General features: G+C 35.9%; 3 protein-coding genes across 4 annotated transcripts; 2 read left to right on the forward strand and 1 right to left on the reverse strand.

Moving 5' to 3' along the window:
- The first annotated feature begins 1,235 nt into the window (after positions 1 to 1,235).
- Positions 1,236 to 6,318, forward strand: LOC146135568 (large ribosomal subunit protein eL30-like). Its single transcript, XM_083396010.1, has 5 exons — positions 1,236 to 1,266; positions 1,373 to 1,427; positions 2,571 to 2,716; positions 5,331 to 5,461; positions 6,227 to 6,318. The coding sequence occupies exons 2-5, from the start codon at positions 1,410 to 1,412 to the stop codon at positions 6,289 to 6,291; spliced, it is 360 nt and encodes a 119-aa protein (XP_083252136.1). The 5' UTR covers positions 1,236 to 1,266; positions 1,373 to 1,409; the 3' UTR covers positions 6,292 to 6,318.
- On the forward strand, positions 2,728 to 5,323 carry LOC146135569 (eukaryotic translation initiation factor 2 subunit 1-like). The gene has a single exon (XM_083396009.1). It carries the CDS (start codon positions 4,035 to 4,037, stop codon positions 4,977 to 4,979), a length of 945 nt encoding a protein of 314 aa, XP_083252135.1. The 5' UTR covers positions 2,728 to 4,034; the 3' UTR covers positions 4,980 to 5,323.
- Positions 6,319 to 8,427: 2,109 nt separating the features above from the next.
- On the reverse strand, positions 8,428 to 16,227 carry LOC146135570 (protein disulfide-isomerase A6-like). 2 transcript variants are annotated; one of them, XM_083395103.1, is made up of 10 exons: positions 16,076 to 16,227; positions 15,337 to 15,533; positions 14,881 to 15,007; positions 14,598 to 14,680; positions 12,838 to 13,122; positions 12,299 to 12,436; positions 12,009 to 12,099; positions 10,733 to 10,878; positions 9,439 to 9,630; positions 8,428 to 8,730 (listed from the first exon to the last, which is right to left on the reverse strand). In XM_083395103.1, the coding sequence occupies exons 1-10, from the start codon at positions 16,092 to 16,094 to the stop codon at positions 8,677 to 8,679; spliced, it is 1,332 nt and encodes a 443-aa protein (XP_083251229.1). In that variant the 5' UTR covers positions 16,095 to 16,227; the 3' UTR covers positions 8,428 to 8,676. The 2 variants fall into 2 exon arrangements, with proteins under 2 accessions (XP_083251229.1, XP_083251230.1); XM_083395104.1 differs by having other exon boundaries at positions 14,592 to 14,680.
- Positions 16,228 to 16,490: the final 263 nt, after the last annotated feature.

The raw sequence follows: 16,490 nt of genomic DNA on the forward strand, positions 1-16,490 counted from the left end.
TTTCAGGTGGTCCCTAACAAGTTTAAGTATGAAGGTTTATTGGGTAACACTAATTTACGGAATGATGAATGGTCGGAATAGTCAGAACGCTCACTAATTTACGGAATTGTCGGAATGGATTGAATAGGGCCGAAACTAATTTGATGAATGGTCGGAACGGAATGAACTGTCGGAATAGAATGAACTGTCGGAATGGAATGAATGACGCTGTAGGAGCAGAATGAACTGTCGGAATGAAATGAACGAAGCTGTAGGAACAGAATGAACTGTCGGAATAGAATGAACTGACGGTATGGAATGAACGAAGCTGTAGGAACAGAATGAACTGTTGGAATAGAAAGAACTGTCGGAATGAGATGAACGAAGCTTTCCGAAAGTTCATTCTGTTCATACAGCTTCGTTCATTTCATTCTGAAAGTTCATTCCTAACCCTAACCTAACCCCAACCCTAACAGCTTCGTTCATCTCATTCCGACAGTTCATTATTTTCCTACAGCTTCGTTCTTCATTCCGACAGTTAATTCCGTAAATAAATTTTAGTTTAGGCCCTATTCATTCCATTCCGACCATTCCGTAAATTAGTGAGCGTTCCGACCATTCATCATTCCGTAAATTAGTATTACCCGGTTCAATAATTCCAAGGAGTGCACATTACGTCGAATCAATTTTAAACCAGAGATCAAAATAATTCTATTTAAAAACAACAATAAACATAGTTAACAAAACCGTCGTTAATATGAAAAGTAAAGGAGTAGTTAAAGGGTAAACTCTGACTGAAATAATCCAAAATAACGTTTTTTTCCTGCTTATACAATTAACAAAACGACAGAACACAGAACGTCAAGTTGTTAGAACAACATGTGTTCGATGTGCTTGGGTAACTTCAAAACATTGTGATTTCATAACGTGCGCTTTGAGGGCATTATAAATTTGTTTAGATTTTTTTTATACACTTATACCTCGGAAAAAAATTAAGATAAAAATTACGGATCACAAAACTGCACTATACAGTAGTAAAAATATATTTTGTAATTAAGGTATTTTTACAAATTAGGTCGACCGTTTCTTATTTATATATGGCGAGTAAACAGAAACGTATGCGATTTACGCAGCTATTTAGTAAAAATATTAATTTTGCAGTCCCTTGTCATAAATTTATTTAAGAAGTAAAACGAATCGTTCCCCTAAAATTCTAATAAATTTCATAGAAATCTTAACGTAACCTTCGACCCTTCTTTTTGCGTGGAGCCATCGTGGGTGAAGGAGGTAAATTTTCCGTTAAAAATTATTGTAAATTAATCTCATATTTTGTTGTTTGGGAGACCTATTTTGCCAAACCTTTGTGATTTAAACGATCTTTTTTGTTTCCTAGCTCTGCATTTTCTCAAAGGTTGTAATCAACGGACAAAATGGCCGTGAAAAAGACGGTAAGCCACAGTATATTCAAACAAAAATGTTAATCGAACCAGACTTATTTGCACAAAATGATATAAGCGTTTGGATTAAACACATTTTTTGGGCGCTGGTCTAGAAGTCTTCTACTTTTTTACTGTGTTGAAACGAGTTGTCAAATTGAAATTTTAAGGAGGAAATAAATATAACAATAATACTTGACCAACACTCGAACCCTAATTGAATTAATATTAGCAATATATCCCCTTAACGAAAATGTGGCAGGATTCTAGACCAGCGCCGAGTTTTATGTGTGAACACTAAAAAAATTACAATTCCGGCTCTAAAAGATTCGTATCTTTGTCAGTGGATGTTACCTTGTAATGTTTTTATGGAGTTAATCACTTTTGCCTGAGTTTAGAGTTTAAACGCTATTAATAAAAGCATTTTTTTCATTTATGTGTCTTGTGATTTTACACAATATCTGTGCTTTTTTGTACATATAAACAAGATATTTTTGTAAATTATGCTTCATGCAACGCTTGTATGCACCCTTGCATGACGAGTTACTTTTTCGGAGCAAAAGTAAAATTCCATAATATAACTACTTTCAACAAACTTATTGTTGGTAAGATTTAAATTATGGTTACAAATAATATTATAAAATTCTGATCTTTCAATATGGAAAGTATGGCAAGTTCTTGCAATTTTTTTAAAACAGACCCAACTTGCACTCTTTAAATCGAATATGGATCCTGATTTTTCCCTACATTAACACCAGCCAGTGCACTTTAGACGTTAAGTTCAATCTAGTTTTTTAGGGGGTTGTGCACCTGCAATATCTGCCATGCTTTTCATATTGGGCAACTTCACTTTTAACAGACCAAAATTGATTTGCCTGTAAACCTTACAAGACGCTTAAAACCTTGTGCTTTTCCAAAAGTCTTCTGAGTGTTTTTGATATCCAGCTTAGTAAATTCAATTTAAACAATTTGTTACTGTGCTGACTATGGCTTTTTGCCTTTAACTATTCAGTCAATGTTTAAAGCCTGCAGGACTGATTAAATTTTAGATCTTTAAAATCCTATACATTTTTTGTTTGAATGGTCCTTAGTAATGCTTTTGTTTAATTGAAGGTTTTAGAAAATATTTTAACTACGATTATTTGCTTCACACAGAAAAAGGCGATTGAAAATATCAATGCCAGGCTGAGGCTGGTTATGAAAAGTGGAAAGTACCACCTTGGATATCGTCAAACGCTCAGGAATCTGAGACAAGGCAAAGCCAAGCTCGTCATTTTGGCCTCAAACTGCCCAGCATTGAGGTAAACTGACAACTTTCGGTTAAGCATGTATCATGGAGGTCATGTTTGGGGTTTTAGGGTGCTCTGTGCACCCCTACCAGAAACTGGGGTTGCTCATTCCCACATAAATAATGATAAATTTTCCTGTAAAATACTGCATATTTCATTTGATGCATGTCATTTGGAAGTCAAAGATTATTAATTTAGCAAAATACCTTCATAGCAAATAAAATAAGTTTGGTTATTAGTACAAACTTTTATAGTTAGATCATAAAGACCGTTGTTCGTTTAAGCAAAACTTTTTGGACTACTAGAGGCATTCTCTGAAATGCAATCACAATTTGTGCAGTGAAAGATTTAAATACCGAAAGTTAAATAAATGTTACTCCAAGTATAAAGTCATGGGTATTTAACGGATGATTTTGAGCACACTTGTAAAACAACTAAAGTCAGCCTGTACAGCAGTGGTCGGCAAACTGTGGTCCGCAGAGCCATTTTTAGTGGGCCGCGATTTACTTTTAAATAGCATGTAGTTATGGGCCGCGTGATGGCTGTACAGTCATTGCACTTTATAAGTTTGTGCGGCTAAGAATTTTTGTATTGTCTCAGCTTGCTTTAGACCCACCTGCCAATTATGGTCCTGAGAGCCTGTCGAGCTATATATTTGCCAACTTTAATTATTTGTAAACGCAAAATTTTTCGCGACGCCTTAATAATTCATCTTAAAATAAAATATCCTGAATTCGCCACTGTTTTTGTAGTGGGCCTTCCATAGCTCTGAAAAGCGTGCTTTTGGGCCGCGACCAAAAAAGTTTGCTGACCACTGCTGTACAGCATATATACATCTTGGCAATAACAGTTGGCAGGTGTGCAAATTTTGAAATCAGGTTTACAGAAAAATTTTCTATCGGTTAATATATAAAGTTTCTGTAAAGGGCCATACATTTTAATTCTGCACCAGTTGCAAGGCTTACAATCAGTAATATTGTATAAGTAGTTGAACCTCTGGGAATAAGGCTGGCCTGGATTCATGTTCCAGTTTGGTAAAAGTAGGAGGGAAAACAATTCACAGTGATCTGCAAGACATTATTCTTTTCATGAATTCTGTCGTTGATCTTGTGAGACATTAGCAATTTTTGTAACTATTTTTACTTTGTAGTCACTAGTACACAACTATTATAAATATCAGTGCAATCTGGTTCTGGTAAGTTAAAGATACCAATAAAACGAAATTCTGAAAGTGATTGTTTGGTTTAGCAAATAAAACTAATATTATTTGTACAGGTTTTTTTTGACTTGAGGTGTACAGTCATATTCAGGTCTTGTTAAAGTGTTAAAAATGTCCAATTCCTGTCGTTTCTACGAGGAGAACTTTCCAGAAGTTGAAGATGTGGTGATGGTTAATGTGCAGTCAATTGCGGAGATGGGCGCTTACGTTCGTCTCCTTGAATACAACAACATAGAGGGAATGATCCTGCTCAGTGAACTTTCAAGGCGAAGAATCAGGTCCATCAACAAACTGATCAGAGTTGGTCGGGACGAGTGCGTCGTCGTGATACGAGTTGACAAAGAAAAGGGCTACATTGATCTCTCTAAGAGACGAGTGTCCCCAGAAGAGGCTAAGAAATGTGAAAATCGCTACTCGAAGGCTAAGTGTGTCCATAGCATCCTGCGCCATGCTGTTGAGTTGCTTAATCTTGATGGTCATGAGGTTGATTTTGAAAACTTCTTCCATCGCACAGCCTGGGCTTTTGATAAGAAATACAAGCAGCCAAACGAAAAGTACAACGCATCCTATGACATGTTTAAGAAAACCATTGATGATAACTCGGTGCTGGACGAACTTGACATCACCGACAAAGAGAAGCAAGTCCTGTTGAAAAACATCCAAAGAAGGCTGACACCACAAGCCATGAAAGTAAGAGCTGATGTAGAAGTTTCGTGTTATGCCTACGAGGGAGTGGACGCTGTTAAAAGGGCACTCAAAACAGGAGTTGAATGTTCGACAGAGGAGCACAAAATCAAGATCAACCTTATCGCTCCACCACTTTACGTCCTAACCACTCAATCCCTTGATCGAAACATGGGCACGGCTGCCTTGCAAAAAGCATTGACCTGTATTGAAGAAACAATAAAATCTGCCGATGGCAACTTTAATGTTAAAATGGCACCGAAGGTGGTTACAGATCTTGAGGACATGGAACTGCAAAAAGAGTTGGAAAAACTCGCACTTCAAAATGAGGAAGTTGACGGAGACGATGATGCTGATGAATATGATGATTAAAAATGTTCAAATAAATATATTTATCTTGTTTTTTTCTTTTATCTGGGCAGGAATTCAGAAACTTTAAGAATTATTTTCAGTTTATGTGTAGTATGTTAACATTCTGTGATGCTATAAAATGAGTGGTGTGAAATTGGAAGGGTTTTTGTGTATCTTCATTTTATAATTCATTTCCCAAACGTTTCAATGCTGTTTAACAAGTTTTGATTACAACAGGATGTTTAAATATAACAAAATCTCCATTAGCCCACAGCTTTCATACGCAAGGCTTGCAGTTACTGCCAGCATCAAAGCCGTTTACTAGCACAAATCAAAAATATCTAACAATGCGCTATTTTTCTATTTGTAAAGGAAATCGGAGATCGAGTACTACGCCATGCTAGCAAAGACGGGCGTCCACCACTACACTGGAAACAACATAGAGCTCGGAACAGCCTGCGGAAAGTACTTCCGTGTTTGCACGTTAACGATTACCGACCCAGGTAAGTACAACTTTGGAGAGACATAAATTTTTGCAATGGAGGATTGGAAGTTTGCACTCGCCATTTCAATCCGGGCGATTACTGATTGTAGGGTTGATATTGAATTAAAATTCGCACTCGCCAGTATTCCAAAGTCGGGCGAGAACTATTTGTACGCACCGCAATATAAAGTCATGTTGAATTAATTATATTGAAAAAAACAATTTTGCGGCACGAAAATTCAGACGGCGTGCCAACATTTCGCCGAGTGTAATTTTCTCCCGACGAGTGCTGATTGGTAGCCCATTTTAACTCCATATAAACCCTACTGTTATTTTCCATTTTACTTTTTAACTGCTGAGATTGCGTCCATGAGTTTAAGTTGTTCGACATTACTTTTGATTACGGTTATAAGCTTAAATTTCTATAGATTATAGAATTCGTGGTCTTTAGTGGCAGCTTTTCAGCCCTGCAGTTCAATTCTATTGTTTATGTGTGTTGACCGCTGAGTGCTCCTTGCAACGCTTGTATGCACTCTTGCATAGCGAGTTACTTTTTCGGAGCAAAATTATAACGAGCCATGATATAACTACCGACTAACTATTGTGTTGGTCAGATTTAATTTGTGGTCACAATGTTTATTAGACAAAAAAAAACTAAGTAAGGCATAACTTCACTTACCCCAAAATAACGTCAATATGCTTTTAATAGTGCGTTTAGTAATATAATTACTGTTAAAATTTTCTTTTGAATAAAATAGTTTAAATATTGTTATTTTTTGTTCAGGTGACAGTGACATCATCCGTAGCATGCCCGCCCCGTCAGGAGGTGGACAAACTGCCGGAGATTAAACTTGCAAATAAACTATTAAAAACACACACGGATCTTTGGTTTTATTTCTCAGATCAGAGTTTTGGCAGACAGATTGTCTTGTAAAATAAAATCCCAAGAATTGGCTAATGTCGTTATACTGCCGAGGAGAACTTACTAATATCTGAGTAGGCCTATAAGAGCCTGTATGAAACGAAATTGCAGACTAACAATGTTTTATAAAAAATCCAGTCGTAAAGAGATGCATGTTGTCCGTCTGTAGAGGAAAATGTCTGAACAGTTGTTTTGGAAAATTTGTTATGTGCGTAAGCTTCTACAGTAGTTCAACCAGTTCTTTTGAAAAGTGCACTTTAGGGCGTTTAGTTCGATAAAGATAAAAAATATTTTGGTGTGAATTTTACATTGTCCGATTAAGTCACGTTACTTGAAGATTGGGAGCAGGACTAATTCTGTTTCAAAAACCTAGATAATTTCTAAGCATGTGTTACAGTTACATATATTATTGTAGGTTTTCTGACTGTCGGTACGCAAATTTGCAGAAAATTTAACAAAACGCATACGTTGTAATTGCTAAACAGATTAAAAAGCCCGGTCGTATAGAAAATAAATTGTATTTATTTTCTAGTCAGTAACTTACTTGAAAAATGTGGAGGTGTCTTAAACCTTGTAAGTGAAATATTTAGGTGCGTGTTTATAGGCCTGTAAATAACCGAAAAAATACTGTTGTTTCATGAAGGGTCTGACCAAAATGTGCGATTTGTCGAGTCCCGAGTCCGGCTCTGACTCTAGTCCACATTCTATATTCCGCCAATCTACGCAACTCATGGCGGTAAATATTCAACAATCCACTTATGAGGGTGTTGTATAAATTCATCTATTCACAATACATGGTTGGAAAATATCACGTCGGACTCGGAAATCTGGTATAGTCTTACGTAGTCTTACTCGAGTCCGATTCGCAGCCCTGTTAGGAACTCCCAAAAAGTCACTGGAAAAATATCTTGTCTAAGAAGTCATGTTCGGTATGGGCTACAAAATTCAAAACGCCGAAAAATTTAAAATTGGACCAAATAAGTTAGTCTACGTATAGTCAATACAACAAATGTTATTAAGGCGTCTAACAAATTTCGCTATACACTATTAATAGTCCCGCAGTGCTCCGTAAGTTGCGGCACACCAACAGAGCTAAAACAATTTGGCGGCACACCTACACGAATTATAGGCTACGTCGATCGACAATAGATAACATCAGCAAATATCCGAGGCAAAAATACAAAATCGGTCATTTTAGGCAGTTTGACAAGCAACTTAAATCTCTATACTTTTCTTTAAACACTCACCATTATTTTATTTCTTTTTTTATCTTATCCCACAGACCGCATGCATTTTTCGATAGACACGGGTTTCTCAATTTTGGCAGGTAAACTGTCCTTACGCGTTTATAATAGATGTCGAGGTTAAATTTCTCGGCTGTTTATCGGCAATAACGTTAAAAACGCAAATGCGAACATTGATGTGTTAAGAAATTGCGAATTTTAGCTGAACCAAACTAAAACCGAGGGGGCTACATTGGTACCTACAAAACGTGCAATAAAGTTGAGCCCTTGCTAACGAATATTCCTCATGGGCCGCATGTTTGGCATGCCTGGTATACAAGACGACGTAGCTTTTCAATTATGACTTGATATGGTAAATAGCGAACCTCTATTTAATTAACCTTGACCTGTAAATCACACATCTAGGTTTGTAACTGGGACCAGACAGTTTACATGCATATATGGCCAACAACGGCTGCGAAGTCGGAGTCGGACTCGAGTAAGACTACGTAAAAATATACCAGATTTCCGAGTCCGACGTGATATTTTCCAACTGTACTGTTAGAGTCTTGACCCGACTCGGGAGTCAGACTCCGGATTATTTTTAACCGACTCCGCCGCCCTGTGACCAACAATACCACGCAATATGTAACAACTTAGCCCTAATAAACCAACCGAAATTAAATCTCCATGCCATGTTCAAGGTATTTCCTATGAAAAATAGGCTTTTAGGTTTTTTTACGAAAAAAAAAATAAAACAGTTTTAACATTTTTATTTGTTATTCGACGTTTTATTGGTTGCCAATGAAGACCTGTACTACATTAAAAGAGAAATCGGCGGGCACTTGAAATGCATCTTTATTACTTCTGCAAGTCGTGACGAATAGGATTGTGGAACGACAAAATTCATCGAAGCACTGCATAACGCGCATAGAAGAGGTTTTTTGAAAGCACGCGCACTCGTTAAATAGTAGTAAAGATGTAGACAAGGATATAGACGCCCAAATAGGCCAGCCGAACATTAAAGACTGCAATGTTTTTCGTTGGCCGGTCGTTGCTTCATTGGCTAATTGCTTTGATATTATGACATCACAATTCATCGTCCCATTTAAAATCGCTAAGATCAATATCCTCTTCTTCGATCTGGATAAATGAAAACAAGACATTTAAAGTTACAGTACACCGAAAAGTCGTCACAGGCTTGCCGAATCTGTCCATCATGGTGCAAGCAAGGCAGTCTGCAGTGAGGTTCGAACTCACGACCTCCGGTCAAGCCGGGACCGTCGCTCTGCCAACTGAGCTACGGCACACAGGTTCAGAGAGGAGCAAATTGAGTAACAACCATACGTCAATGCTTGCTACATTAATAGTACCAGCAACTTCACATTGAAGAGGATCTACAGAAGCGTTGCATTAACCTAAGGAAACTGGTCGTGACTTTTTAAGTGTTCCGGTTATCGTAAATGAATCGCCTTAAATCAGTGACTTTGTTAAAAAAAACGTTGGGATAGAACCCGTTTGAATATAAAATTCGCTAACTGAACCCTTTTAAAGTTTTAAACATGCAAACAATTAACGGGCTTGAACAAGAAACCAGATGCAAATATTGAAAACGGCCAAATTTTCGCATAAACAGGCCAAATTGTTTTAGTTTGCCGTAAAAAAGCCAATCTGGCAACCCAGGCTAAAAGGACTCGCAAAACAAACAATGTTTACGGCTTTCGACCAAAAAATAGCTGCTAGTTCCACGAAACTCACAAGTAAATAGTACTCCATTCCCTACAAAATATATATTTAAAAAACGACAATCCAAAATCCAAACAAATTGCGCTTTTTGTGCCATTTACTTACCGGGGGTGCGTCCTCGCCATCCCAGGGGTCCCTGGTCTTGACTTCGGGGATTTTATCGGCCGGAAGCGTGTAGGTGTTCTTGGTGCCGCGGCCGTAGGTCAGGACGCCCAGGAACGAAGAAAGGCCCTCCTCGCTGAAGGATCCAGTGTGTAGGGCGTACAGCTCCTTGCGCTTGTTCATAGCCACTACAACCTTCAGAAAAACAAGCGTTTTTGAGATTAGTTCTGAACTTGGGCGTGAGAAAATCCCTGCATTTTGTTTGATGCGCGCTGGGACTTCTGCATAAATTCTGATATTTAGTCCAATAACTATAAAGCACTATTTTCCATAACTAGCAATTCAGTAAATGCTTGCCTAGCATATTAAATAACACAAACGTTTGCAGATATTTCACTAAGGCCGTTATTTGTTGAAACGAAATTGGACCATGAAGCGGAATTCCCTGAAATATTATTTTTTCCCTATTTTGGAAATCAGGTGCCACTGTATAAATCTTGGCTAGCTTTCTCACGATAACCATTAAAGAAAATACCATTAGTCATTCATTGAATACATGATATATGTTCTTCAGCGTTTGTCTTTCTGCCAGTTAGTTTTCCCTTCGCTTCAACGAAAAAGAGGTTCATGATATTTCGCCCAAAATGGCAGAAAAATGTAAAGTCTTTGCTAAACGGGTGTAAGGGGATCTACATTGTTAGGAAATAAAACATTTACTTGATCGCGAAAATAAGTTCGTAATTCAAAATCTGTCGGTTGTTAGTTAAATTTTCTTTTTGTAATCACCGAATACGAAAAATTCAACGAACAAAAATAAGTCAATTGGGAGCCGTATTTTTCACAAACGGCTAGATAGCAAAGAAACGATCAGACATTTTTGGGCGCACGGTCATTTCGCTATCCAGGTGATATAATCCGCTTTCATGTTCTTTATTGCTTTTTTGACGTAGCGAGAATAAAAAAAATTGAACATAAATTTTCATGTTTTAAAGAGGATACAGAATTCTGCCAGTTTAAAGTTAATCATAGATCAAAGTCCATAGTGTATTTTAGGAGTTAGAAGAGTAAAAAAAGGGATAATTGCCGTACGCTTCGCGATAGATTTTTAGATAATAGAAACAAAACTGCTGAGAAATACATACAGCTAAATTAGGGTAAAAAGCTAGAAGCCACAAAAACGAATCCAAGTGTACTACTCTGGGCTGTATAACGTTGAAACACTTTCCGCTACTCTAACTTGAACGACTGCTATCAGTACAAGGGGAAAAAAATGCAGGAAACAGAGGTTCACACTTACAGGGTAACCAGCCCCTCCGACGTTAAGTACACGCTCCAGGTCAGGCAGGGCGAGCGCTTCCAACCAAGACCATCCCCACTTCTGCTTCTTGTACTTTTCGCCCAGCCTGGTGATCAGCTCGATGTACTCGTTGCGACCGTCCTTGCCTAAATGGAAACAAAGAATTTTTTTGTCACGAAAACTTGGTATATTTAGAGCAGAAATCAACAGATTTGGAGAATAAGATTCCCTGTCGAACAGGAAAGTGCTACACCTTGCTGTTTATAAACTGTTGAACGCTTGTAACGAAAAACCCTAAACTGTGCCTTTAATTTTTATTTAATTGAGTAGGTTTTTCAACAACTGAAGATGGCATTTTCATTGGGGAAATGTATGTTTTATAATTTATATTGTAAGTTTAAACACCTGGTTGGTTGGTTGTTTTGTACGAGTAACTTGTTTTGCCATGTTGGCAAACTACAATTTTTTAAACAGGATATGAATTTGGTTGGTTTAGGGAAGTGGTCGGTAACCTGATTTTCGCGGACAAGAATACTCTTTTTAAGAGCCATTTACGCTGCACAATGTAAAACCGCTACAAAAGAGCAAAAAAATATTGTTAGCCATACCAAATATTAAATAATTGGCGGGTATCACGTGGCCCACAAAAATTGGTTAAAGGCTCACATTTGGCCGCGGCTTACAGTTTGCCGACCACTCGTCTAGTTTAAGGCGTTATGTGTGCGCATAATAATTTTTTTAACAGTTAAATTTGACTCGACGTTTAGACAACCATACCGAATACAATGGTACCTACTGTCATTCGCAATCAACTCTGTTTAAAACTATGTGCAATTGTGCTTGCTCAATTGACCCATGTACTAAACACAAATAGCCTCGATTAAAAGTGGTCAAAAATGTTGACAAGAAAATGCTAAGCTGAAACACTTTAGAAAGTAAGGATCTCCCGCGGACAATAAAATGTACAAGAAAGATTCTTGTATTCGTATCCAAAGATCTTAAGACTGTTTATTTATTAAAACAGATAAAACATAAAATCATTTCTTAAAATCTCGCAGAAATATATGTATTCTTATAGGCTTAATATATATATTTCTGTAAGATTTTAAGAAATTATTTTATGTTTTATCTGTTTTAATAAATAAACAGTCTTAAGATCTAGAAAATACTCGTGTGATTAAGTAAATATTTGGCAGTTTTTAAGAAAAAGTGTATATAATCTTAAAGTTTAACGAAGTCAATTATATTATTATAGTTAGTTGTACGGTGTTTTTACCTGTATCACGAATGTCGGGGAGAAAGGCAATGATACAAAGGTGCGTCGCGCATTTTTCCTCAAAAACTTCTGGACTAACGAGCTCATCTACCTGGTAAACCAAGTCAAACAAAACTTGAAACAAAACGAACAGAAAAAATAAAAAAAGGAAATTAAAAATGACAAAACAAACTAAATTTATCTAAGCCTAAAGTATTGCCAGATGATAATAAAACTTTTTAGGTTTACTGCTAAAATTTAGTACTTTTAACATTTAATCAAAAGTTATACAAAATTAATCAATGTCCTACAGAGGGAGGTTCAATCTTTTCATCGTAGAATTCCATTGCTTTGTTGACAATTCCCGAAGTATCCCTTCCACCATCATAATCCAAAGGTGTTTCCTTTGCGCCAGACTTGAAAATTTTGATTGTGGGGTAGCCTCGAATCTTAACCATTAAATGACGATTATTTGTAAATTGCATTGCTTATTATTTTACAACAACCTAAAAAGTCTAATAATAAGTTAAGCAACCTTATGATGTGTAGGACTTTTCAATACATACTTACCTGTTTACCTAGAGAAATTACTTAAGTAGGTTTTTTATTGGAATTCAACAAAGGATATATGGCTTAAAAAGCCAAACAGGGTTGTTTTTAACTCTCATAGGTAAAACTATTATATTATTTAGCAAGATTTAAAAGGAAAAATCGATGTGAAAAAATTTAAATAGTAATCCAAAAGGCCAATAGGGTTGTTTTTAATCTTGTCGGTAAAAAAATTATTTCTATCAAGATTTAAAAGGGACTATCCATGTGAAAATTTCAAAACACTAATCAAGTTACTTACTCCATATTTTGAAGCTGTGCCTTGGTGAACTGTTGCGTCTAAGGCTCCCAATCGAACCTGGCCTTCAGATTTTTCCTTGACCTCTGTTGCGGCTGCTTTCCAGTGTGGTTCAAGATTTTTGCAGTGTCCACACCAGGGGGCGTAAAACTCGACCAACCAGGTCTCGCCGCTGTCAATAACCATCTCCTTGAAGTTGGAGTCTGTGAGCGTGACAACATCGTTTTGTCCTCCACTACCCCTGCTGCCACCACCGCCTCCTCGTCCACCAGAACTGCCGCCTCCGCTCTTTTGAGAAACAGTGAAAGTTTAAGGCAGTGATTTTCAACCTTTTATGGCTTATGGCAATCCTCAAAAGTTATAAATAGAATTTTGGCAACCAGACTTGAATTTTCATTGAGTATTTTTTTAGTGAGTAGAAGCTAGAACAACACAATCAACTATAAACTATAGGAAAATGTCATTTGATATAATGGTATCTAATCGTATACAAATAGTTGTATTAAGAAGCCTATCAATAGAGCAAACATCTTGACCCTTAAAAGTTCTTGAATACCTATCGCAGTGTTTTTCATCCTTTAAAATTTTCATCCGCATTACAATTTTTTTCATCTGCACAAGTGCATACCATCCCACAGATTGAAAAGCACTGACCTATCGGCTATCGGCACCCTTGAGCATTATCATTTTTTGTACCAATACCAATACCAGCCGGATTTTATACAATTTTGTCAACCGATACCTGATACCCGATGCCGATTTTTTTTATATACTTAGAAATGTTTAAAACTGGAATTAATTGAAAATATAGTCTAAATAACGTTTAAGTTTATATGCCTTTATTTATTAAATCCTACATTTACTGATACCGATATATCAGTAGAACCAAATATCGGCCAACATTATCGGTAAACAGATAAAGGCAATATATATTGGTCTATCTGCAGTGTTATGGGATTGAAAAACTTATTTCATATTTCAAATCTGGTAGTTTAATATTGGGTTGCATTGAGTGGAATTTTTGCCACATCAGAACATGCCACAAGAGTTTCATACTTGTTGAAGACAATACAAAACACTATGGCAGGCCTGCAGAACAAGCCGCCTGTAAAAACCTTTAATGCTGCACAGTGCAGCAGCCCAAAGTGACACATTTTTTTACTTAATACTTTAATTTTACAAAAGTCTGACTTGCTGGTGAAATGTGTTATCACACATACCTACTGTTATATTTTGAAAAATAACAATGCACATATTCATATGCGCTGAACATGGGTGCGCAGAGTGTCGCAATTGGTGTGCAAAATCCAACACAAAAATATAATGAATATAGACCTGAGTTTAGATAAACTGAAGTAATGTACAAAACTTACAGCCTGGAAAAAGTGCCCTTTAAGATATCAACGATTAAATGTACAAAATACAGCCCACCAATGTTAATTATCCGGCGCATGCAGCCTTTTTACAAACTGGGCATGAGGCCGTACCCCACATGTTCTGGGTATTTTAACTACGTAAATGCAGTTTTCAAGCTTTGCGCTAATCTTATTTATGCATCCGAAAAGTTTTTTTTTTATATAGTTAAGTTTTGATAAGTCTTTGCACACTACACATTCTTGTGACACTGGTCACTTTTTAAAACCCAAAAACAAAAAATAGTAATGCGGGCTACATTGTGGGACCCATTTGTATAAAACCTGTAAACTGAAACACCATGTCTGCAGGTAAGTCAGAAAAAAATATATATACTGTTAAACACCAACCTTTCCACCACTAGCTTTGTCCCTGACCATTTGTTGCAGTTGTTCCATTGCATGTCCCATCATAGCGTCAGCATTTCTCGCACCTGGCCAGCAACAATTATATTGTTATTGTAGTTAGTAAAAAAAAACATATTTTACATGAAGTAAGGCTTGTCCATGTGGTTATGCCATTTTTATATATATATATATATATATATCTATATATATATATATATTATATAAACACAAGTTTTATTATGTAAACTAGTTTGAAATTTATGCATTGGAAAATAAATATACATACCTTGGTAATCTTTTGGACTGTTCTTATTATAACCGAAAATCTTTATGGTAGGAAATCCAGATACTTGAAATCGCCCACCAAGAGATTTGTGCTCATCTGCATTAACAGCGCCAACTTTGGCAATACCCTATCAAACCAATTACAACTTAATTAGATAACAATCCAATGATCAAAGATATATTAAATAACATAACAATTGTAACAAATAGTTTGGATCTGAAACATATTGCCACTCTTACTTAGTTTAAAAGTACTTCATACTAGGACCAAATTTCATCTATTTTTAGAAGCAAAAAGTCTTTTGGCTTAAAAATGTTCAACATCAACATAAAGGGCATTCACAAATAGTAAAAATGCATTCATTTTTTTTAAATAAAAGCTTGTTTTAAATGTAGAGGGTAAGAAGCTTTTGAGAGTTACTACTGGTACTGCATTATTTTCTATTATTTTTTTTACCTTCAAGCTTTCTGCTAATTTTTTCCACTCTGGGGTCAAACTCTGACAGTGTCCACACCATGGGGCATAAAATTCGACAAGCCAAAGCTCAGCACCCTTAGTGACCAAACTATCAAAGTTGTCTGGGGTCAACTCGATAACATCATCACTTGAAGAATAGAACCCGGAACTTAAAGTGAGTTGAAACAGAAACAACCCTGAAAAAATTTAGCAAAAATTATTTTTATCCTATTTTTCTTTTAATTAACCAGTAATGAAAACTGTTTTTCATGGGTTTCTGCCAACCGATATTTTTTTATTCTTGGTATATGGTAATAATTTCAATTATTTAGAAATAAATTACATAATTAGTTAATCTACCTATGTAAAATTTAAACTCTTTTATTTTTACAGTTTAGAAATTTGTAAGTTTAAGTTATTGACAAGATATTGCGGTTGCACTCTACTCGAGTAAATATAGAAAACCAGCAGGCATATTTCATTTTTAGGGTTTCAGGTTTTACTTGTTGAAAAAAATCGCATAATTTCCACAGTGATATGTTTCCTAGTACATGCAACATATTTTTTTAGTCACATATAGCATGGTAAAATTATAAGCCCAAAAAAAAAACAATATCGATATGTCTTTAGAAATATTGGCCAATATAATTAGTAAAAACTGATATAGACCTAATAATCCTGCCACGCTTTTTTACAGCTATTAAGCAATAAGGTATAGATATTAAAAACAAGGACTTACCTGCGACTTTTAATAACATCTTTAATTTCTTGTTTTTAATTTACGTAATTAGTTTATGATCCCTGCAAAACAAAACCCGCTTAAAAATGATGGTTTTACTTCAGTAATTTTACAATAAATATGCCTTTTCAGTTATAAACTATATAAACGTTTTTTCCATGTTTATATTAACGTTCTTGCTTTTCTAAAAAACATGCAAAACGGAGTATACTTTAGTATTTTAAAAATTTCATTGAAAAAAATGTTTAGAGATATTTTGAATAATAAGTTAATTATTTTTTTTTAGAATAATAAGTTAATTATGTTTTTTGCAGAATACAAAGACTGAGAAAAATCATGGGGCAAGTGTCTAAAAACTGAATGCAGCTTATTTTAGTTACAATTTTGGCGCTGGTCTAAAATCCTACCACTTTGT

Source organism: Ascidiella aspersa, chromosome 8 (assembly GCF_963924565.1).
Source record: "Ascidiella aspersa chromosome 8, kaAscAspe10.2, whole genome shotgun sequence".
Lineage (NCBI taxonomy): Eukaryota > Metazoa > Chordata > Ascidiacea > Phlebobranchia > Ascidiidae > Ascidiella > Ascidiella aspersa.